This window comes from Hipposideros armiger, unplaced genomic scaffold (genome assembly GCF_001890085.2).
Source record: "Hipposideros armiger isolate ML-2016 unplaced genomic scaffold, ASM189008v1 scaffold_649, whole genome shotgun sequence".
NCBI classification, from domain to species: domain Eukaryota; kingdom Metazoa; phylum Chordata; class Mammalia; order Chiroptera; family Hipposideridae; genus Hipposideros; species Hipposideros armiger.
This window is the reverse complement of record NW_017731999.1, coordinates 452,877-479,011: the sequence shown is the minus strand read 5'-3', so window position 1 is coordinate 479,011 and position 26,135 is coordinate 452,877. Positions and strand designations below refer to the sequence as shown.

General features: G+C 36.9%; 1 protein-coding gene across 2 annotated transcripts in view; it reads left to right on the top strand.

The window, feature by feature from the left end:
- The window catches only part of ARHGAP15 (Rho GTPase activating protein 15), a 652,765-nt gene that overhangs the window by 386,992 nt on the left and 239,638 nt on the right, over positions 1-26,135 (top strand). For both annotated transcript variants that reach the window (XM_019625987.1, XM_019625988.1), the window contains one exon: positions 2,275-2,397. In XM_019625987.1, coding sequence (XP_019481532.1) covers positions 2,275-2,397 — 123 coding nt within the window. The remainder of the gene's footprint in view (positions 1-2,274; positions 2,398-26,135) is intronic.

The window sequence follows — 26,135 nt, the reverse complement described above, 5'->3', positions numbered from 1 at the left end:
AGGTTCTGTAACTTTTCCCTTTAGTTCAAGGCAGTGATTCTCAACAGGGAACAATTTGTCCCCTTTCTCCTCACAGGAGATATTGGCAATATCTGGAGACATTTTTCATTGTCATAGCTAAAGAGGGAGTGCTGCTTTCATGTTATGAGTAGAGGCTACGGGGCTTCTCAACATCCTGCTCCTCCTGCACAGGACATCCCTATGCATACATACATACATACATACATACATACATACATACATACAGTAACCGTTTGACCTAAAAGTTAATAGTGCCAAGGTTGACAGCTCTGCTCTGAGGTAATATAAAATATTATGGCCCTTTTAAGTGACATATATTGTCTTAATTCATTATTTAATAGTGCATAATCCCATGTGATAATCAAAACTTTGAAATTAATTTAAAATTAAACCTCTACCCTTCACCTAGATAGGAGGAAGACAGGATGTTTTCTTCTTTCTTTTCTTAGCCTGATGCTTCATCCCAATTTCCCATCTTGCTAACACAAGTTTTCAACATCTTTGCAGTCAAAGCCAGGGAACGGAAGATGTAAAAATGTCCTTATTTGACCAGTTGTTAGAAGGCTTCTCACACTCTGAGCCAGGCAGACTTTTTAAAGCAGTTTCCCTTAGGCACTTTTGTGGGTTCCTCGGAGACCCCACTAGGAACATTTGACTTCAAATCCTCTAATTTCAGGCAATTTATTTTTTTCCAGCTGCAGCTCTCTCCTAAGTCTTTCTTTCTCTTTTTCGCTTCTGAGTTCCTCAGAAGGGGATAAGATGACTCAAGTCTAGCTTCCCTACAACTAGAACTTAGCAAAAATTTTTGTATCCAATAGCTACTTAAAAAATGTAGTTGATTGAAATATTTCTACTCTAAATGAGTAACAGAGCTCCTGATATTTTATTTTCCTTCCCCTTCCATTATTTCACCAATACTCCAATAAATTAAAAGACCAGTGAAAATTCTGTGAGGCTGACCCCATATCCAGACTTGATTTTGGACAAGTTACTTAACCTCTTTACTTCAGCGTCTTCATTTCTAAAATAGGTATAATTACATTATATACTTCAAATGGTCAATGTGAGAATTGATTCAACAAATATTGACTGAATTTCTGCATGCTAAACAATATGTGAAGTATTATATTAGGGCCACATTCGTGAACAACATTTACAAAAATAGATAAAAATCCCTACCCACATGGAGCTTACATTGCAGTAGAATGAAGTTAAATTGTGTTAGACATTTAGGAGCGTAGCAAGCACATAGAAAGGTCTCAGTACATTTTAGATATATTATTATTAACCCAATTGAATTACTGGCTTATTCTAAGATATAATTTGAGAGGAAAAGAGGTTCTGTGTACCTTCTAAAGTACCCCGAATCTAAACGTTATGTTGATAATTGTGATATGACAGTGGAGGGCCCAGTTAAGATTTGTATCTTCTAGAGAAAATACATTCCTATCCATTATCTTTAATAAGATACCTTGACTGTATTTTGACTCTATGCTTAAGGAAGGTCCAGACCTTATGTGTTGAGTTCATCATTGAATTCATAGCCTTTAGTTGAAGCCTCATTATCCGTAGACATTTAGCAAATGTTTGTTCAGAAATGAATTTGACACACACCTAGCTGTGAAGATAGGAGTGAGGATACGAAGCTGAGGATAGGGGAATAATGAACATAGAAAAAGTCTGAGGCAAATTTGTGTTTCAGAATTTTCCCTAGAACTGGTGGTAATTTCACATCAATAATAATAAGAAGAATTATTTGCTTCAGAAAAAAATCACTTTGGGTTACGATCAAAAAGAAGTTTGACAGGATTATCTGGGCAAGCAGGACCTTTGAAAATGCCCAAATTACCTACAGGCAATTCAATAATTAACTGAAATGAACAATTCTAAAGCGTTTTTCCTCTTCGTTTATATGAGTTTTTCTTTGGCCATAATTTTGTGTATAGATACAGACAGGTGCACTTGCCCAGACAAAGGTTACCATTGTTAAATATGAGGGAATAAAAGTGAAAGTAAATTGTGGCTATATGGAGTTAACCACGTTCTCATTGCACATTCATGTTGCAGCAGAGCTAATATTTTCGTATGGGCAAATTTTTACTCATATGCCCTGTCTAAGCAGAAGGGCCTACACTATTAATTCAGGTAGTTGTTCCATAAGTACTGTTTTGTATTCATATTAGCATAAAGTAATAATCATAAAGGAGAAATTTACTGAAAGCCTCTGACTTTTTTTTTTTTTTTAATCTCCAGTGTTCAGACTGCATCATAGTGCTTCCGATACAAGCGACAAAAACCGGGTTAAAAGCAGATTAAAGAAGTTTATTACCCGAAGACCTTCCCTGAAAACTCTGCAAGAAAAAGGACTTATTAAAGGTACAGGACATTTTATACTTTTACTGTAACAGTGATAAATGAATGTGCCTCTGTGTCTATAGCTATTCAGCTCTAAAGGAATATTAGGATATTTTATTCTTTTTAGGCTGCTTATTAAATGTTCTTCCTAAGAGGAGAAAAAAAATAGTTCCCCAGAAAACTAGTACTGGGGAAATGAAGGTTGCATCATAGGATTATTGCAAAAAAATACCTAGTTTTGCCCTGAGAGTGCCTGGGCTCTATACCAGGGGCAGAGAAGAGATATCCTGCTGGCCCATCAGAAGGACCCCATGTGTCCATGTGTCTGGACAGTCCAGTTTATGCCTATTGTCCCTGCATACTTAATAACAGCAGCCCTTTTCACTCTAAGAAATGCCCTGCTTTGGATAGTAAGTTATTTGATCACCCTAGTCATAGTCTGAAGGAAGCTCTAGGAAGAAGTGCTAGGAAGAAAGCCCTAGACAAACTAGTGTCATAGAAACTTAGGGACTGAAGAGCAGGAGGACTGAGAGCTTAATCTGATCTGAAATAAGCAGGTACTTTTGCAAATATATCTAAAGTAAAGAATAAAATGTCCTAGAGCAACCTGGCCACCAGAATAGAAAAACATAGACGCTGGCATTAGACTAATTGGAATTTGGACCTTGGCTCTACCGCTTGCTTATAATGACATTGAACAAGCTGTGATCTCTCTGAGCCTCAGATAGCTCATCTGTTAGATGGGAATACTTATACCTACCATTGAGAGGACCATTGATTGAGAGAAATAAATGAGATAATTCATGTGAAGCCTTTAACAGAGCTTTTGGAACATAAATATTGAATAATGTCCACTGCTATTAATACTATTATTATTTATTACTTTTGTTGTTAATGTTAGTCTGCCAGATAGATGAGAGGAGGGATGGATGGATAGATAGATTGAACCAGTGATATAGTAGATTTCTTTAACTGAAAATCACCTTACAGATCACACGGGCAAAATGTATGATTTTCCTAACCAAGAAAACATGCATCAAGTCTGTTATTCTCCCTGTTGTTCAAATTTTCTAATTGATGAGTATATTTTGAAAAGTAAATAGAAGAAAAAGTTTGAAAATGGGCGAAAATGAATTTCTAAAGTAATCTCTAAGAACAAAGTTGAAATACTGATCTTATAGAAATCAAAAGGTAATTTATTTATTTTTTTTATTATTATTAGTTTCAGGTGTAAAAAACAATGCAATAGTTATCGTTTTCACCCCTCACAAAGTGACAACCCTCTTCCCCCCATCCATTGCCCCCCACCAACAAAAAAAAGTAATTTAATAATATACAAACATTTCTCAGGAACAGGACAAAACTGTTTTTAATATTTTCAGCAATGCTTAATATATAAATTATTTAAATAGTTTACAATGATTGTTTGACCCTATCAACTTCAGTCCATTCTGAAACAAGTGAACATATAAAACTCATCTGGCATTTGGAACCAATTGTGGAAGATGAAATTTTATGAAGCATGAGCATAGATATCACTAATAGATTGGGAAATTCTTAGAATGTAAGCATTTGGGAGTAGAACTAGCACCTACTCCAAATCTATCTTATTGCAGACTTTTACTCTCAGAAAATGTCCTTCACAGTGCCACAGACAGTATTTGAACCTCTACTGATTCAATTACATATAATAACATACTAGTACATTCAATTCTACCTTAAAATCCATCCCACAAATTATCACTTGCTTAGATAGAATCCAGTTGCAGGTTACCTGCCATCTTGAAAAAAATGTAAAACCAGATTAGTAGCCCAAACAGTCTCAATCTGAAATAAAGTCCATTTTTTTTTATCATGCTGACAAAATGAAAAGGGTTTTAATTCAGTGGCAGGGCCTACCCCAATCAAAATGCTAAAGAATTAATAACTATCAGCCTCTAAAGTGGGTCTCAGAAAGCAGCAGAGGAACTGGCTGCCTAATGTAGGATTCATATTGCTGTAATGGAACCACTGAACATTCCGCTGTATACATTTCCTATCTTAGAGCTCCATTAAATTTTTACCATAGCTGACCAATGAGTCTGTATTCATTAGTAAGGCTATGGAGAATCTACGTGAAATTCTGATTTGTTAAGCTGCCATTGTTGTCTTCAGTGGAATTTTCTTCCAAATACAGATCAAGTTATGCAAATATAGTCTCTTCTTGGGCTTGTTTCAGTTTTAACTGTGAATTTTTAAGGCTTATACTGAGCTGTTTTATAAATGAGTAAAACACATTAAACCAATTTTTTAAAAATACAGGCTCAGTAAAATTTAGTACTTTAAGTCTATTTTGTTAGTATATCTAAGGCAAAGACTTAGAAAAAGTAATGAAATCAGGGTTTTTTGATAGGTTACAAAAAATCGTGTAAAATAAATTAATGATTAATGGTTAAATGGTCAATTTCTCCAAGTAAAATGACTTAACTCTTTCAAGGAGAATTATTTAGAAAGAAGGATAATGGCCTTTTAAATTGTTCTGCAGTGCATTTGCCCAAAGACTATGTATCAAATTCTTTACACTGTGTAATCATCCAGGTCTGGTATAAAGTTCCCCTTTACCAAGGTTCGCAAAAGTGTGCGTGGGAGTGTGGTTCCTACAAGGATGCTTCCTGATACCTGGGAGGGGGTTGGCAGGGCCACAGCCACATTTCATTGTTTCATCTTTCCTGTAACGTTACCAACAAGTTGAGAGGCCTGAGCTTTGCATTCATTCAGCCAGCTTTTATTGTGCACTCACTGTGGGGCAGGAAAGGCTGTGCTTTATAATGCTCAGTCCAACAATATCCACAAAGTAGTTCATGTGAAAAAAGAATGGTCCCAATATCACAGTCTAAATTCAGTAACAAACCCTTTCTTCAAACCTATTTTTTGGACTCATGGAGACCTGGCCAATATGTAATTTCATCAGCTCGAATCTATTGTAGATCTGGAAACAGTCACTTGATGGGGCTGCATTTTTGAATTTCTTTATTTAATATGAACAATGAGAAGGGTACATTCTGAGGCCAAAAAAGAGCCAGCAGATAATTCTGAATGATCACCCAATAGAAATCATTAATATTTCAGGTGAGTATAGAATCACTGAAGGGGTAGTTTCTGAGAAGCCTTCAATTTCTTCAATTATTGCACTTCCACATTTGCCAAGGAGGGACTGGCTAGTGCTTTTTAAATATATGAGTTAATTGCATTGAGCGTCTCATTGGAAACAAAACTCTAATCAGTTTAATATGTAAATTACAGGTGAGAAGGTACATTTTAGGGTGGTAGGTGTATTTGTACATATCCTCTACTGCTTTCAGAACGGAAATAATATCTCTCTAGCATCACCCAAACCACTTTACGTAATCTTTCAAATAACGACATTGACATCCAACAATAGAAAACACTTGGCAATGCAGTTTTGAGAAAAGATAACAACTGTCTGTCTGTTTGTTTGTTTGTTTGTTTGTTTGTTTGTTTGTTTTGGGGAGCAACTTGTATTTCCTTATATTAAATGATAGAGTTAGAGAGGGTTTTATGTTTAGAAAGTAGTTTCTTTCATCTTAATAGGGACAAAAACTACAATGGATGCTACTAGTAGAAATTAATAGCAATGCTGGACTACTTTTATCAGTATATTATAAAGAAAACCACCTGTTTAAAGATCAAATAGTATGCCTGCAGGAATTATAGTGAAAAATGGTACTTTCCTGATTCATCCCAGTTTTTCTCCTTACAGGGCACCACTTGGAAATGTTTCTATTTGTAGTTCTTCTGGTGGTTGCCTCCATATCTTATGTTATTGTTATTTGAGGTATAACTTAGTTTGTTTTTATCAATATTTTCCTTATCTTTAACATTATAGTGTTTTGATTTATCAAGCTTAGATATTACCTCAGATTTATTTTACAATAGGCATAAATTCACTCATTTAAGCCAGACCTCGTCTACCTGGCCTTCTCCTCCCAAAATATTCACAGTCAAATACAGCTGGTCTGACTCTTTCCAATGGCTTTCTCTGAAGCATCCAATATAATTAAATCTCTGTTTATTGTTCTATTAACCACAGAAGATTGAGACTAACTGCCTCCATTGATGTGAGAAATTTAGTGCCCTCTTACCCTCTCATTTTCTCTGCCTTTGCTACTGTAATCTTTACTTCAACATCATGAAATTTTATATTATTTTACTGATAATTATGACATATATAGTTGATTCTAAAAGTTAAAAACCAAAAATCAACATTCATAAGATTACAATTATGTAAAATTGTTTACTATAGTTCCATATAGTAGTCTACCTTTGATCATGATGAAAAATATTCTTCTTTCTTTTACATTTGAAGGTAATATTAGTATGTTTAGGCTGTTTCACAACCACAATCAAGTCCTCCATCCCATCCCCCCATATTTTGCATTTAATGTGAAAAAAACCACTCATCAGCATATACTTTATATTGATCTTGTAAATATTATGAAATCTTTGACCAAGTAATGTGTCAGACTGGCTTAACATATCCATGGGTCAAATGCTATGCTTTATGGGCTACATAAATGATATTCTTATTTTTAAAGCCATTGCTCCATCATCTGTTTATAATCATGCTATCTTTTAGCTTGATGTATTATTTGATTGTGAATTTCTCATAGAGTTTTTTGCCCCAGAGTTTCAATTTTTTTCTTACTTTCTGGGCTTTTACATCACTAAGGGGGTTTAATTATCTCAAACAGCCTATGTATTCTAGTCTGCAACTCCCTGCTTTTTTACCCCAGAGTATTTTCTAGAGTCCTTCCATCATCTTGCACCAATTTGGATTAGTTGCTTTCCAGACTTCACCTTTATCACTCTGTGATTCTCTTTCACTGATTTTTTTTTAGTTGTATTCACTGTCTTCTAAACCCCATGACTTGTCTTTATTGCTTAAGTTCCTTTCATTATTATGTAACAGTTCCAGTAACTCATTTAGAAAACATGAGACCTTGACTGTCTAAAAATATCCTCAGAATGTCCTCACACTTGATCAATAGTTTAGTTGGGCATAAAATTCCATTGCCTCTAGAATACAGAGCTGCACTTTCCGATTTTATTCTTGTTACCTTGATTTTATTCTTTCAGCATCATTGGGATTTTTTTGTCTTTGTTTTGAGATCCTATAATCAAGATAATGTACATTGTTGGCAGAATTTTTAAAATGTATTCCACTTGGCACTCAACTTGAAGAATTGTGCTTCTCTTCAGCTCTGCAAAGTTTTCTCTTTATCATTATGTTAATAAGTTGCTCCCATCAGTTTTCTCTGTTTCTTCTTTGGGGATCTTTATGATATGAGTATTAGATCATCAGATTTGACTTTTCACATATTCTGAAAGACGTCTCAATTTTATCCCCTTGTCTTTACATTAATTTATTTTAACTTTAGAAATTATGTTTTCAATTTTTCAGATACCTTTCTTATTCTGTGTTCATTTTTGCATATTTAATTTTCTCACATGTCACAAGGGCAAAAACTTTGTTGACCACTCTACTCCCCTATCTAATAATGAGGATGTAACTTAGCACTCAATAAATATGAATTAAATGAATAAGTGAGAAAATAAAAAATAGATTATATCTTTTCTAACTTATTTAAGGATATAAATGAAAACTTCATGTCTTTTGGACTTTTGTTTTTTGTTTTTTTATTTTAAAATTTTCTCTTCAGTTCTTTGAATCATCATTTTCATCTAAGTTCCTTTCTTTCATGTATTTGTCTAATTCTGTTTCTATCACATTAGTGACTTCCCTCAAATGTCTGATGAGCAATGGCTGTCCATGGTTCCACAAAGACTAACGAAAGCTCTGTATACATGGGTAGAGCTTGTCAATGATAGATCTTACTGTACAGTGATCTGTAAGGACTCACACTTGCCTTAAACATCAAATATTTCTGAAAGATACAAAATGCCTTATATATGCTTCATAAACTGAATCAATCTTTTTTTATAATGACAGAAGAATTTCAACCTCATTTTATAATTAAGAAACTTGAGTTTATTTGAAAGCAGCTTTAGAATTTGACTAAGCTAGGTTTAAAACTGGATTTTGCCATTTACCAGCTATATAATTTAATATTTGGTTATTGATTTTTTCATTTATGAAATTTACATTAGAAAATTTAAATGAAACGATATGTGCAAAGAACCTTGCACAGTGCTCAGCTTATCTTAACCATTCAACAACTTCCTTTCTTCCTTCCTTCCTACAGTCCTTCCTTCTCTCTTCCCATCTTTCCTTCCTTCTTTTCATCTTTCTTCCTCTTCTGTTCTTTCCCTCTTCTTTCTTTTCCCACATAGGTATATGGAGCAAATTATGACCACAATGGCCCAGGAAACCATTCTCCCAAGTGTTTCTTAAAAATCTGAGAACATAATCAAGGCAAATGTCAGGGAAAGGCAGCGGTAACTCACTTACTTCAAGGAAAGTACATAGGTAATTTGCAGTTGGCTCATATTTATCTTTGTGGTAGTTTTTATCAGGGTACTGTTTATGCATAAGTGGACATGAGCTCATTTTATTCCCTAGCTACACCCACTTACATAGTGTCATCTAATTGCTGGAGCATTTAAGTAATTACCCACACAGACACAACTAATTGTTTAAGGTTTCCATCATATGAGAAAATAATGTCTTTGAAATTATAGTACTTTTGTAAAATATGTCAATTATATTCAGAGAAGTAAAGAAAGATTTGCCATTCAAATTGCAGATACAAGTTATCAGTGCTAAGCTTTCAACAGCCATGTTTATGAATAGCAAAGTCATTGAGTTAAGAGGAAAGTATGTTTTAAATAATTTGTAAGAACTGATGTATGACAGAGTAATCTACCTGTCACATTATTAATTTCAGCAAAACATATATATGAGCAACACTGCAATATACCTTTGAGTAGAGATGTGCTTCAACTTTGCCACTTGATCAGTGTTAGTCTGAGAATAATTGTATTTGAATTTATGTACCAGGGCATGGGTCTATCATTGCTTGGGCCTGAAATACTCTCACAGCTTCCACAAAATGCACTAATGTGCTTAAAAATATCTTATAAATCTTCTTTTCTTTAAACTTTTTTATGGTTCATAATTGAACTGTGATCCTTACGAGTGAGCTATGTCATGATTTAATATTAGCCAAAATTAACAGCCAACCTTAAGCTTCTTTATCTTGGCCTATAAGCTTCCTGGTTCCTTTACATTTATAGTTCTCAGGCAGTTTCTGTTATTTAAAGGCTCTTGGGAGCAAATGTGTTGGTAATAGAGTACCGCATAGCTAGCTTTTGTTCAATAATAAAATACAGGTCACCATGAGAGATGGCAAATGTTGAGAAAAAATGCACCTGGGTAGCAGGTTAAGCCCATATCTTTTAAAATCTTGCTATCCTGGGAGGAAATGATCCAGGTCTTATGAGATATTAAAAGCAGAATAGCTTTAGAGCAACAAGAGAAAAATGAGGTCCCAAAATGGAAGTGAATTAGTTAAGGAGAAAAAAAGAATAAGCCAGAATAATAAACTGGTTTCCCTTTGGTTCAAGAACTTACTTTCTTATGAAGAGAGAACTTCTTACACAAGCATTAGTTAGAATATAATACTTGAAAGGGTGACTTATAAATACCTGATTTTTAGTATCTATAGAATGGTTTTACCAATAATTTCCTGGTATAACCCACTACATTTTGTGTATTTGCAAATAATAATAATAATAATAATAATAATTATCATTTTTCCTTCCTTTAAATTACATCCCTTTCCCTTTAAGTAAAGTCCTCAAGATCTTTCTTCTTATTTTACTAAAATAAAATGCCAGATAATATCAGGCTTTCACCCTAAAATTGACTGGATGCCTAGTAATACCTGTCCTAAATGTGGGGAATATAAGACGAATAAGACCCAATTGATTCGAAACCAGCATATTGACATTTTGTTTTTAGCCAATGACCTCTAAAACCCATGTTAAGTTTTGCCCTGGAAATAGATGCTCGTTTTGTTGATTTCGTGGAGTATCTAGCCTTAAAATATTGTGCAGAGGTTTTGGTATACCCTATACAGTTAGGTTAACCTGGTGCCAGTTTGAAATATTGTCTCTAAGTTTTCCAGTTTGAGGACTGACAAGCTTCTATAAAATAAGAAGAAACAGAGCAAGAATACCAATAAGGAAACAGCAATAGGTAGAGAGAGACAGGTTTGTTTCATAATGTGAATCTATACCATGTTTTAAGCGTACCCTGTGCTCGAACTCAAATTGTGTATGGGTGTAGATTGTAGAAAAGGTAGGCAGCCTCCCCTTTATCCTTGACATTGCACAAACCAAAGTTTATATGCTGTCTGAGGCATATTCTCAACTAGTTGCAGATGACCAAATGTTAGGCTAACGTGATTATTTCCTTCTTATGTCAGGAGGCTGCTGCCCTCTGGAGAGGTGGTCTATGACTGTTTCAATCCTCTAATCACATCCTAAATCTTTCCCCTATGAAACCACCAGAAGAGAAGGATAAATGTAGGTCCCTCATCAGTGTTCACAAGAATCCCCCTTCTTTCCTTAAAGGCTAACATTTATTATTGATACCCTGCAGGTCTTCAGCAGGGGTTCTCCTACCACATAGTTCTCTCATGACTCCTAAACCTAGCTTCACACACCACCAAAGGTCCTTCAGCTTGGTTCTTGTTAGCGTTGCAGGGCCTTTGTAGACCCTCTGAACTGTACCCAAAGCCAATGCTGGCTATTCATTTTCCCCTTTGCAGTTTTTATAATTCTGCTTACACAAAGTGCTACCTGGTGATTTTGTTTTGTGGCAAGGTGGACAATGGAGTGGGAGGAAAACAGAATTTCATCCTGACCTGGAGATTGATAATTTGAACCAATGTATAAATAAATGCTTCATATGCAGTGAGATGAGTTGAATCGTCCATAGCGCCTGAGAAATGAGTTCCCACTCCTTTCTCACTCACAATATGAATAGGATTTGAGCATCCCCATTCTGTGCATATTGAACGTGTCTCTAATGATAGTACATATCAGAGCTCTCATGAACACTATCTCCACATCAAAGTCCACAGTCAGCAGATGTGTGGACTGATACAAGCACAGGAAATATTAATATTGACAATTAATTTTGACATATCCTAAGATTAAAATAGTGCTCTTTTATTTTTTTAGTATCACTGACAGTTTGGTGTACAAATAATTCCCCACAAATTTGTGTCTATTATAAATCAATAATATTCCACAAATTCCCAAGATAAAAAAGAATTGTATCATTTTATTGGAGGGGAGGCAAACTTTGTTCAATATTTTTTAAAAAAACTCTCCCTTTTGACTTGCTACCCTACCTGATTAGTGACACTGAAATTTAATCAGCCTCTGTAAAATTTAGTCATCAGAAAAATAACTACATGTTGCAAAAGTGCTATTGTAGCATTTTCTATTTTTCTCTGCGGGAAAGAGGCAACAGGCCATATCAGAATTTGTATAATCATAATTGGTGGTCTGTCAGTGTTAGTCAAATTGCAGTGTGGAGAGGTATAGCTCCCAACTTTTCTTTGAAATTGACTATATTGCTCTAAGTGTGTTTTATCAAAGCATTTTCTGGGGCAACAGATCTGAAAACATAAACTTTATGTAGCATTATTTCTCCTTAGATATTTCCCTTTAATATGTTCTTTCTTTTTGAAGATAAAATAAAAGTACATAAAAGAGTTCTGGGACTAAGCAGCTATATGTCATAAACACCCTTCACTCCCCCCTGGCCCGAGAGCCCCCAGCCCCCGAAATTTGGAAATGATTTGATTGAAGTGATGACTGCCTTGATCTTGTTTGAATATTCCTCCTTCTTCATTGTCTTCTTCTCTCTACAGGAGAAAACAACCCTGTCAGGGAGTCATTCCTGGGAGGGAAAGAGGTATTTCAAGCAACCATATTTTCCAAACACAAAATTGAGACACATGGCCTGACAATGACATAATATTTGAAGTAGGGACTGTGCTCAAAGATCCAGAACATATGGCTGAAAGAGTTCCCTTATAAAAAGCAACCACTAGGATAGTTTCTAGATTTTTACTCACAAAAGGCACATTCCTCCATCCCTTTTATTCTCATTTAAAAATATTACCCACAAATCAGAAGGCTGACCAGTTTTTCCTCAAACATGTTGCTTTGCCTATGCATGAAGCACCCTTTTGACTAGAAAGTGAAATGTACAGCCATTAAGGAAGCAATGCAAACCAGACTGCCAAACATATTATGAATATATTGCTCTTCTTAAAAATGCTAGTTGGTTTTTCATACTGGAGTATTGACTAACTGTCTGTGTTTGATGTATGGTTTACCAGCCTGATGTCGACTTATGGTTAGAGCTTAACTTGTTAGTTCTGCTTTTGCAGCCAATTCAGAATAACTACAGATGCCTCGAGATATTAAAATTGACTGCTCCAATGGACTCAGTGTGGGGGTTTCATTGGTTTTAAATTGATAACAGCTGAAAGGCTGAATGATTAAAGTGTACATGGCATAGGACACAGCTCTTTCATAGGAATTCTTGTGAACAAACTCCCTTAGTGTGGGAATTTTTTCTCTTTTTTTATATCATAGTTATTTCTAAGCATTCTTGGGTTAAATTTTTAAATTGCACAGAAATTTTCAGGAGCCTACAGACAAAATAATTCCTGAGAAACCGAGATAAATTTTGATGAAGTGGGTTTCTATTCTGCAGGGAACATTTAAAGTTAAGTAGCATTCCATAAGGTGGTGATTGTGTCTATTTCCCAGGCATTTGAGTTAAATAAGCTGCATAGGAAGCATAAACTGTCATAATAGAAGGGTTGGAGTGTTGTGTACATCTCTTTCTTCAACTCACAAAAAACAAAACTCCAAAGTGCCTTATCACCGACAAGTCAAACAAAGCCTCTTTTTTGCTTTCTTATCCTCCTGGGAACAGTTATTTGTTTTCATTATATAAAAAGATGATCAGAACAATTTTTTCTCATGCAGGAAAATATAAAAAGAGAAATAAGAAAACTTTTTCCCCCTGCTCAAATCAGCAACGCTTATATTAAAAAGGTTTTATGAAAAGTGCACTTTCACAATTGAGTAGTAGCTTAGGGGGAAAGCCCAGTAAAAAATTCAGAGAAATTTAAAGAGGTTTATAAGAAAGAATATCTGTTTATACACACCATCTTCAACTTATATTTTTCCAAGAGTTCAGTGCCCTTACTATCCGATACTGTGACCTAACTCCATTCTATTTTCAATTGTCTATAGTATTTTACCTTTGATAGTCCATTAAAAATACTAGAAGCACTTTATATAGCTCATTGACAGAGAATATCAACCCATAACAATAAAGTTAAGTTGGTATTCATTGAAAAAATATAAAGCCAAATATTATGAACCCATTTTACATATTAATTTTTGAAAGAAAAACTGAAACACTGTGTCCAGCTAGCATATCCCAAATACGTAGCAAATACCAAGTTTTAATTATGATTAATGGAATAAGAGATTTAGGTATATTTGACAATAATATTGGAGGATACTAATACATATATTCAGACATGTAAGACAGTTAAACTATTAAGGGTGCTCCAATTCTAAAATATGTCATGCATTTGGCCAATATTTATAGGAAAATTTGTTATGTATTTATTGCTCAACTTTTGCCCCCAAATTTTAACCTGTGTACCTGGACTAAATCTTAAAATTGCCTAACTTGATACCTTCCTGAGATGCATGTAGTCATTGAATTATGCTTTGTGTTGTGATAGATAGCTTGAGCAGATAGCCATCTAAAAGGCTGCTATAAGGATTGACATTTTCATGAGACCTAATTCCCTTAGAAATGTAAGAGCACAAGAGAAAAATTTTCATTCTCTTTCAACAGTTGTTGAGCTCCAATTTTTTAATGATTTTCTTATCTACCCATATTAGACAGGAGGGAGATTTTAAAGGAGATGTCATCCAAGTTAAACACATGTGAGGATCATTAACTTGAATATATCACTCCTAACTTGTCCCTTTGAACTTGAAACTGGAACTGATAGAAGGAAAAGAAAAGATGGAGACAGAAGAGGACTGGCCTCAGTTAACCTCACAATGAAAGAATCCATCATGCAACTAGAGGCTCAGAAACAAGAAAGCAGATGGTCTGAAAATATCTAGAGGATGTCTTAATATCTTCAGATTCCAAATAATCTAAATTTCAGAAAAACTTTTACTCCCCCAAATTCCCTCATTATTTGTACCACCTCACACATTCATGCTCTGAACAATAAAATACTGTGCTTATATATTTTGTGACTCCACATTTCAAATGTGCTGGGGCCTTGAGCATGTGACAATTTTTCCATCTTAAAAAAAAAAACAATTAGCATAGGAGAACATTCAACATTATGTAAGGAATTTGACAGGACCTCACTTAATGTTTTTTTAGAAACAATTAACATGTCAAAGGAGGAAGTGAGAGCCCATTTTGGTTATAAATCGGTTTACATAATTACTATGGAAGAAGTCAAACATTTTAGGGGGGTAAAAGGCAGGATTAGGCCCTTTCTTCCTCGAAAACAGAATTCCCAATGATGTCAGATATCTCAAATTCTCTAGCATAAGCTTCCTTTATTCATGTACATACTTGCATTCATGCATCTTTAATCAGAAAGATCACATATGTATAATATGAATGAATAATCTTGAAGAAAAGCAATATTGGTAAGAAATACTCTGTTAATCACACACAAGGAGAGACGATCACATGTGTGTGTGAGGTTATGTTCAGCTCAAGATAACACAGGGATGTGGAGAAAGTAGTGCAAGGGTGGCTGTGCAGTACTGGACTATAAGTATTCCAGATGTGACTGACTGTACAGTGCCACATACCGGGGCACTGCATTAGGAGAGTGCCTGTCTCATACTGCAGCATGGAGGACAGAATGGGAAACAGAGGCCCTGACCGGAAGCTGTGGCCTCAGACTGACGGATGGTCAGGAAGTGAATAATGGGAAAAACAGGGACTACGACCTCAGTCCAGGACCAGGAGAATAAATATCACTTGGGAAAAAGTTGGGGCGATGGGATGTCATATCCAAGGAATCCTGGAGTTGGTAGTAAATACTTTTGGGTAAAATTTTAGCAGCAAGCACTTCCCTGTGATAACCCAAAGCCATCTGTTCCTACAGTTATTATAGTATGAACAATGCCAAAAGCCCAGAGAAAACTTTAGTCTCCCAGATGCAGTTTTTCCAAGTCAAGAGTCTGAGAAGCTATGTGGGTTTGTGCGTTAAGCTTCAGTTTCACATACTGAGCTGGATCACAAATGCTCATCTGAGATCTGCTAGAAGGAAATCTATTGGGCACACCATTTGGAGGTTAGAAATGGTCTAGGCAGCCTTTGCTGGAGAAAGGTTCCCACCTACTGTCCCCATTATCACCAGCCTAGAACCCTGGACTCTAAGAATATCTAATGACAAATGCAGCTCATTCTTAGGAAAAGAGATCATTGAATACAAAGCAGTACTTAGTTTTATATGATGTTTAAGTATATAAAGAATGCTTGAAATTATTAAATCTATGAGAGACTGTTTTCCTCATTGGGTCTCTCTATATAAGGTATGAAGTGGAAAGGCTATAGTGATAAACTCTCCCTATGCTACTTGAGAGAACTGTATGTATCCTATTTCACTCAGAAAAACAATGTATTGCAGCCATTAAGCCATAAAAAGGTCACCAAATGTTGAAAGTAGATTTTAAGTCTAGTCTTGGCTCTGCTACTTACTTGCTTTGAATTTGGGCAAGGTAATGAAATTTTCTGTCTTAACACTTTCCAGGTATACCTCTTAGGACTGTTGCTACTCTAGAAAGACCAATTAGCATAGCAAACAATAACTATTAATTCTCATACTCTACACCTAATTCTACTCTTACTATGGCATGGCAGATTGCAAGTGTTCCTTCTCCTGGCTGCTGAGTAGGTATTCTGAAAATTGCAGAACAGATGAATTACAGTGAGATTTTGTGACATTGCATGAATAAACCCAACAATTTGAGCATTCTGTGTGCCCAGCACTGTGCTTGTAGCATTACATGCACTATCCAGTAACAAGGTTGAAGAACTATGCCCGCACTCTGTATACTCATATTGCCTACTCAGAAGATACTAAGTTACATAAAGCAGAGTCCCCCAAGAAATGATTAAGAGGGTTAAATGTACAACAAATATGGCATAATATATTAAGTATCAAATGTTTTCAGGGGCATTCAGGTCACAGATTTGGGGAAATTACAAGTGGGAAAATGGTGGGAACGATTAACGTTTCCTTTATGATCTTGAAACTGAGTCTTGCCTTAGACATTTGGGCATGTGGAGAAATGAGTAAGACATTCAAGGTGCAGAGTTGTGGGAAGGCATGAGGAACTGTGGCTTGGATGAAATGTATAGGGTTTGGTGAGAAGTGTCTGTGGCAGGTGTTTTGTATAATGTCAGGCGAAGGACTTTGTACTTCATTTGGTAAGCAATTTTATTATTCACTTTATACCCATTATTTTTATTTATTTGGAGAACGTTTATGGAGGACCTACCATGTGACGAGGGATGGGTCAGACACTGGGCCCACAAAGATGTATACGGTGTGATTCCCTCCTTCAAAATTAGACGCTCCAGCACTGCTTAGAAACAACTGTTCTGCACCCAAAAAGTCAATTACAAATCCTACCAAACTTGGCTGCACTTTAGAAGACCAATGGAAAGATGTATTAAAAAGCTATACCATGGAATTAATACCTTTTATCTAATTTTACTTAATTCCCATATAATCTCAATAGGCCACCCCAGCTGTCTATGGTATGAATGAAGTAACACTGACAAACGCTCAAATGTCACAAATCATGGTTCCCACCTCTGTCATCATAGGTTCTTTGTCTTCAAGGTCGTCCTGGCTATTTCTGGGAGCACCTGGAGTGTCTTGCATAAGATGAGGACTGTCCTCCTTGTATTCCTTCTTCTTCTTTGATACCCAGTGCCTATAACCTGTCCAAGGAAGGGACTGGCATCCAGGCAGCCAGCATCTCCTGAGAGATGGCTGCTTCACTGCCGGGGTACTCTGCAGGAGCTTCTGAGCCTACAAAACCTTCCAGGTGCCAAACAGTGCTTTGATCCCTCCGGTTCCCACTGCATTTCTGAATCCACTGTGTCGCCAGAGCAGATGGGGAGACTACTCTTCTCCCCAGCGACCTGCATCTTGCTTTAGGGCCTAAAGCAACAGCTCTTAGGCTGTGAATCTCACGAAGTAAGAAAATAGCTTCTTTCCATTCTGTCTGAGGCCCTTTCCTAAACAGAAGTCAAATCTACCCCTTGGGACTTAACTGGGACACCCGTACCATTTTGCTATCGCTTATAATTTCCATTGACCTCTGCTCAACATTCCTCTTAAGTCACTGTCTTTTCACCAACTAATATCAAAGCTTGCAATTAGACATCTGGGTGGTGGATGTCATTCTGCCACTTCAGGAGGCAGACTGAAATGGAGATACTTCATTCCATCTTTATATGCACCCATCCCCCACCAATGGGAGGTCCTGCTGGAAAAGTAATATAAATGAAAAGTATGCAATAACCCAGAAAATGTGCAGTATGCAAATTGCATCTCACAGTGAGATACCATTGCTTCAATTCTGTGGGCAGCTTCGCGACAGGAGAAGGTGTTCTAGAAATGTTACTGCGTACACTTTCTACAGTAAGGGCTGAAAAAAGAGAAACGCACAATGTGTTTGACTGGAAGCTCAAAAGAGACCAAATGTTTTAAGAAATGTGTGCAGCATGACCTACTAATTTGGGCTCCTAACCCCTTCTCTCCAATTACATTCCTGGAAATGTTTTTCCGTTTCTTTGCATAGAATAACCAGCGGACCACATTGTTCACAACAGCCCACAGGAATGAGCAGACCTGCATAGAGCTTACCCCACACCTCCACGGAGCTAGCCAACACTTCCACAGAGCCACATGGTTCCCCCAGCTCTTAATATGGTTTATTATAAAATCCTTTACCTGCCTCAAAGCACTTTTCATCAAAGCCGCTTTTAAGCTGAAGCTGAGGACCAAAGAATGCCTTTAACAGAATCCTGAAATAGCTTTTAACCCGAGGCTGAGAAGAGAAAGTGCTTTTAACCTAAAGTGCTTTCCTCTTAGGTACTTCAGCGTGTACCTAGCACTCAACATTAGTGGCTACGAGAACACCCTTAAGACCCAAATGAAAGAGACTCCATTATAGATATTCAAACCTGTTATATTAATATATTACAAGTAATATTTGAAATCATTAAGCAGTTTTACTCCAACTAAATTTGAACCTTTTCTTATTGAACTATGCATTCATGCAAATAAATTGAAGTCTTACCACCTGGGATTCTAACAAATCTATGCTGCTATTAGGGAAAGTACAGTGTTCTTTCCTAGATTTTACTTAAATTTGAAGTGAGTCAAAATTTCCACACCCTCTCCACCCTAAAAGAATCTTTCAACTTTTATCAATCACTGAATGACATTTCTAACTCTAGGCCATATTTGTTGGGCTAAAAAGGTAATTTAAATCATTCAGAATTAATTCAATCAATTATCTCAATAAATTGTACACATCAAGTTTTCTCCTTAGATTTGTCACTCAAACAGAAATAAAAGTACTGATTTCACAGTAGTTTTAACCCCCTGTGAAGTTCCTACTAAGTCAAGTGAGTAGACAACCGAATCAATAAAAGTTTTAACTTCAGAGTAATTACAGCAAGTTATGTGATTGAGCCATTGAATTCTGGACAGTTTTCTATTTTAAGAATGTAAAAGGTACACAAATATGGAATAAGGTAGCAAAATTTGACATCTTTGAGTGTTATTGCCCCTTTCTTTGCCAGTCCCCTCTGTAACTCTAATAAAATGAAGATAGGCAAATGAAAAGCAGAAAAAACTATCAACCCAAATTCTAAATAATCAGTCTTTGCTAAACAAAATTTGGCCATGTCGATCATCCAAAATACACTAAAACAAACTAAACTGTAACATTTCTCTCACACTTGAATGATCATGTCAAACTCTTTAGCTAGAAATCACTTTCTTTTACACATCACTTTCTCTTATTTATTCATCCATCCATCCATCCATCCATCCATCCATCCATCCATCCATGTATTCATTTGGAAACCAGAAGGGAATGTAATAGAAATACAAGTGGAAGAAATTATACTTATCTTGTTCCACTGTATGAAGTTTCCTTCACCTTGAATATTCTTTTCCAACTTCCTCTACCTGGTAAAATTCTATTCATGTTTACTCTCACAGCTCAAAGTTGTCAACTCCATGAAGCTGTTCCTCTCTTCTTCATTCTGAATTAGTTCTCTCTTCTCTTTATACCACAGTTACAATTTCATTATTTGATTATTTTAATATCTTCTAGCTGAACTGTGAGCTGCACTTGGTAGACTAGAGACCATCTCAGTCAACTCTACATCCAGGGAAGTTGTTGCCTGGAAAGGGGTAGAAAGAAAAGGAAGCAGGACATGGACTCTTTCAGTGGTTTTAGAATTCCTATGTATTTATAATTTCTTCTTCCTTCTTATGAAAACTCAGCGGGCACTGCTTTGGCGGAGCCTGCTCCCCTCACTAGCTCCACAATGTTGAGCTTTTCCTATATTAAGACCTTGGATGCTTCATTCCCCTTTTCAGACTTCTGGGCACTATTCAGATATTCCAGGGATGAAATATTCTACTTCTGTTGCTTCAAATTCCATCTGTAGTTTTTTGAAACTTAAAACTTCAGCTTCAAATTCCAGACTGTCAAAACTCCAGACTCGCATATTCAAATGTCCATTGGACATCTCCTTGGATGTTTGGTAGACATCTCATGTTTATCTAGAGCAACTCTTGATCCCCCGGCTCCCACGTGTTCTTTTCCTCAGAAAATACCCCTGTCATCTGCCAGCTGGAGTCACCCTCCATTTGACTCTATCTCTTCTACTCTCATAAGCAAATCCCACCTTAAGAGTGTATTTTAAATTCAACCACTTTTAGTCACTTTCGTTGTTACCATTCTTATCGAAGCACCATCTCTCCCTGGAATATTTTGCCAGCCCCCAGAATGTCCTCTTGCTTCCTTTCTTGACCCTCCAAATATAGTCTCCACACAGAAACTGGAAGGATCATTTAAAAACATAAATCACATTGTATCACTCCCTGCTCAATAATCTCCAATTACTTATGGTAAGATCATACTTAAAATGATATCTAATGTCCTTGCTGTGATCTATAGGGTTCTATCTGCTTTGGCCCCCAGGCTACCTTTTCAGTTTTAACCATAATTCTTGTTTGTCACTTCACTCCAGCCACACAGGCCTTGCTGCTCGTCTGATATCCCCGACTTACCCCATAGCTTTACGCATTTGCTGCTCCTCTGACTGAATGTTCTCCATGTGTATGGGCATGGCACATGCCTTCACTTTTTTTGGTCTCTAATTATCACCAGTGCCTCAGAGATGTCTTCCCTAACAACACACACCTCTCCCTAACTCTTTATCTCCCTGCCTTGCTTTTTTTTCTCATAGCACCTGTCACCATCTGACATTATATGTTAATGTTTATGTTTTTGTTTTGCCATTTACATATAGGCTGTGTGAAGACAAAGTGTTCTATTCATTATTCTATCCCCAGTGGGCATTGAAAAATACTCAGGGATGGATACATTGAATGAATGGATACAAAAATGCATGAAATAGTCACTTAGTCAAACCATTCTCTATACTCCTGTGATTCAGGGCATATACATGCATGGGGGAGTGTGTGCATGTATGTGTATATATGTGTGTTGTGCTGCTTTGTGTAAGCAGAGGAAGGGAATTGTACAGGACAAAATGGCTGCCTAGAGTAGACAAATACAGAAAAATTTCTTACTCATTGTTCCATTTGGGTTAATAAACTCTACATTTTTGCCACAAATTTCTTTCTGGTTGGTGTACTCTCCAAAATGTCCATTGCATTCATTGGACCAAAGCTGTGTTGAGCTCTATTTTTGTAACAGTTTAGGAACTTAGAAGAGGCCAAAGGGTGTTTCATGGAAGTGTTGTTTGGGTTGAGAGTAAAATTGTGAAAGGTAGAACCTGCTGGAAGCCTGAAAAGGGAAGAAGGAGAAAAAATGGAAAGTACTGGGGAAGGAACTCTGCCATTCTGTCCGGGTGGCAGCTGGCCTGTCTCTGAAACTCATCTTTGGACTGCGCTTGTCAAAGGATGCTATCCCTGCAGCAGCCCAAGGTTCAGCTTTCATTGGAAGCTGCAGACCACTGCCCGCCCTTGTTTGGGGATATCTTCTCCGAAGGGCTAGACAAACAGCCTTCAGGCCAGTCTTTCCGGAGTAGACATTATCTTTAGCCACCAGGGACTTTAGGTTAGCTGAGATACAAAAATATGAATAAACATGTGGGGGGAAACGATACACAAAAGTGTATATATTTAGAGCTTCTATTTATTTATATTCCAAACTACTTAAAAGTTTAAATAATTAAGCTTTTTCCTGTACTTGACTCTTATGAGAGAAAAAAAAATCACAAGTAAACAAGGCAATGAGAGATTTACTTCCAGTGTATATTAGAAATTCAGCAGAGAATCACCCCAATTTTTGATATGAATGTCCCAAAAAGCAGTAGGTGATATGTTTAATTGGAAGATAATGCAGCACTTTCTGAAGTACTTAAGATAGATTAAATTCAGTAGCGTTTTAGCATTAGGTATATTTTTCTGCATCCTAATTCAAAGACATAAGCCATCAGTAAACTATAGTACTTACTTAAATCATCCATTTCTCAAAAAATTCTCAGGAAAGTTGTGGGTAAGTTACATGATGGGTACTCACTTATATGATGAATATTTTAAAGGAGAAGAGAAGGTGGTGAGGATGGAAGTAGAGAAATAAATAAAAGGTAAGAGTAGAAACAGGATTTCTTGATAAGCAGTCTGAAAGTTTTATTCTGGAAACCTGTTTTCTAAAGGAAAACTAAATGTCACTTATAGTTTAAAATCAAAGGATGGATTCAGTTAAATTGCTGATATTGCCCATGTTGAAACTCTTATTTTTGCCCTCTGTTATCCACTGCCCTTCCCTTAAAGCAACCTAATGGGAAATGGTCTGCCCCACTATGTGTGGCATTCTGCGGGGAGAAAATTTCCAGTTGAATTCTACCTGCTTTGGAGGCTACAAGGGCTATATTTGTGCTCATGCCAAACCAGTTTTTTAAATATAATCTCAACCTATTGGGCATCCTCTGTTGGAACTGCACATCTTAAGCAACGGATGAATAGAAGTCATTATGACAGTCCTGGTGGTGGGGGTGACCACAAAAATAGAATCCTGACCCAGCTAAAGTTACAAGATGTTTGTTGCACCTTGAATTTTAAACATCTCCAGGACTGGTCCCACAGCCTCCCGTAATTTCTTTGAGTAATTAATGAATTACTTTAAGTTCCCAATAAATTCTTTCAGTTACTTTTCACCCCCATCCCTCAATATCATTCAAATAAGTTTTTATTTGCCTAAGATAGTCACAGTGGTTTTTTTTTCTATTGCAGGAAAACATCTTTACAAATTACCCTTATGACCAAAATAATAGTCTGAGGGTGTGTGTGTGTGTGTGTGTGTGTGTGTGTGTGTGTGCGCACGTCCATGTGTCTGAGCAGTTCAGTTTGTTGTTTCTATTTTTTGTTCCCCTCTATATTCTTCATGTATGTGTAGTTTTAGATGCTTTGTTTTTCCTTTTTAAAATTTACTGGAGTAGCTGCAATGGTCCTCTGTCCTGAAAGCAGAATAACATCATTTTGAAAAGCATGTGGAGACTGTCTCCCTGGGTAAATGATGATAACACCGTCACATTATTTGAACATTTAACTGCCTCTATTGAGTAGTTTTCCTCGTAGTTTTGATTCATTTGGAATCTAACTGACAAAGATCCCATTACTGGGTGTTCTTTCCATAATTTGTCAAAAAATATATAGCAGAGATGAGGGAGAATGAAGCTAATTTGTAATCTGGGAGACTTAACCTGGTTATGCTGATGAACTAACTAAAATCGGTCAAAAGTTTGAAAGCTTTAAGATTAAAAACCAGCATGTCCTAGTTAAACATGAATTCATTATGTAAACAACATGATTTATAAATGCAGTCATGCGGAAGGTCTATTTGTTTTTCTCACCAAAAGATGCTTTCAATGAAAAATTACAGAAAATGGATTATCTCCAACCAATGTGTTGTCTGCCACCCCTGGTAGGAGCACTGAAGCAGTAGAATGAAGATACAATGTTCATACTAGCCAAGGCCATGGGCGTTTGTAGAGCATTCCAAAAATATTGGCACCCCTTGCAAGAGGTGTTTTCTAAATATACAGAGTTGTTAAGAGAGGAAGAGAAGATTACCAGTGAGTCCACAGATGGCAATATAGGTGGGGAGTCAACGAGCTCAGAGTTCTGGGATTGCTCCCTTCTTTGAATCCCATAAAGAAGGGGATAACAGAAATAATCCTTAATTTGTGTCAGGACCACAGGCATGGAAGTTTAGGGGCAAAAGCTAGTTGATTAATGCTTGCCAACAACACAGGGTAACTTCTCTCTCCCTTCCTCTTTCTTTACACCATTTTAAGATAGAAGGTTCTGTGGTCCAAACACATTCCTATAATTTAATGGTCTTCCTTGGTTTATCAAACTCTCAACTATATATGATTTATGGACTGATGGCAATCCTACAACAGCCCTTAAATTTGACAAGGACATTTCAGCTAAATCTCTATGATTTACTTTCTTTGAATAGCACTTTTTATTTTGCAAAGTCATTTCATGTCCATCATCATCTCCTCTAAGTTATATGATTCTCCATTTTATGTTGAAGGCTAATGTTATAGTTAGGACTCTTTCAGTTATAATTGACAGAAACTTGTCTAAACTTCAAAAGTAAGAATGGAATTTATTGGGCCACTTAGTTGAAAAGTCCAAGGGGCAAGGAGAGCTTCCAGCATGACTCGATCTAGGGGCACAAAAATTCTCTCAAATCTTTATTTCCTCTATTGCTCAGCTCTGTTTTCCACTCTGTTGGCTTACTTTTCCAGGATGTCTTCTCAGAAAGTGGTGACATAACTAATGGAAGCTCAGACTCACATCCTCATAGTTCGCCACCTCCTGTAGAAAGAGGATTTCGCTTTCCCACTAGCACTAGACAAAGCCTCAGGATTTACTTGACCGGATCCACTTGGGCCATGTATTTATGTCTGAACAAAATACACTGGCCAAGATGATGAAATGCATGTTCATCCCTGGGGCTGGAGGTGGCAAGGTCAGCACTACTCAAAAAAAATGGCAGCAAAATGAGAAAGATGTTGTCCCCAAAGTGAAATCAGGGTGCTCTTGCCAAAGGATGGAATAATTACGGGGCCAGCAAAACCAATAGGCATCTACCATACTCTTTCCAGCCAGTGTCTCTGTTAACAGTGGATCCCACTGAGCCATTTTGTCAAGACTGGCCCTTTCTATTGTGTTTATAAGCCTTCTGGGCATTGGAATGCCTGTGTTCTAATCAAGTTTATTTAGTTGCATTAGACAGATATTCACTGTAATTTCTAATGCATTTCATGGCAAGGATATATGGTGTCTGGAGTTAGGCATCAGAAAGTGAGGTTTCATTCTTGTGCCCACTAACCCATTACACCTGGCCATTCCCCCAAATGGCTGCACCTGGCCCCCAGTGTCTAACTCCAGGCAGCCTTACAATTCAAATCCTTGGAGGCAACTGCTTCAGTCTGCAGCATCCCAATGCTAGAATTTTTGTAGGGGGACATGCACTGGCTGAGCTGGGGCCACATGACAACTTTTGGTTTAAACAGGTTCACCTGGAGGGCTAAAATAAGTCCATAAACGCCAGAGCCACACCTTCTTGGGTGAATGTAGCCAGTTTAAAGAGAGGATAGAAATGAGAAGAAATTTTTTGGCTTTTCTGCTAACTAGCAAAAGCAAACTATCTATCTCCCTTCTATCTAATAAAGTTCAATATATCGAGGCTTTTTTCTCACCAGGGTGCTATTGGTAATCAGGGATGGACAGTTTTTCCCTATGAAGGATTGCCTGCACTTGCCTGGACCCCCCAGTAAGTGGCAGTAATGCACCTCCCCCTCCTCCTGTACTATAATAACCAAAAATAGCCTGGAGTATTGCACCTCACCTCCTCAGAGCACTACAGCAATCAAACATACCCTGCAATTGAAATTCTCTCCCATTCACTCCAATTCCAAATTCTTCCCCAAGTCCCTTCTTTCCTTATAATTAATTCTGACCACGACATTTCTTTAGAAGGAGTCTCCTTGCTGTATCTACTTCCTCATATTCCCTTCAAATCTTGACCACAAACATCTGCTTTCCAGTTGCATTCTTCTACTAAAGCCATTTTATTTAGGGTTACTGATAGCCTCTGTATTGCCAAAATCCAATGAAAACTTTTCACCTTTATCTCCCACCATCATTCAGCTGCATCTGAAATGCTTAACTTCTGAATATCAGTCTCACGAATCTGCAAATCCTCAGGTTTTTGCACCTGGGTCTCCTTCAACCAAGCAAGAAACTTGAAAGCCCTCTTTGCCTGATGGGTTGGCTCACCTCCTGTACCCAATAGACAAAATGCAATGAATCACCTCTTTTCTCCATGGTCTTAGTTTA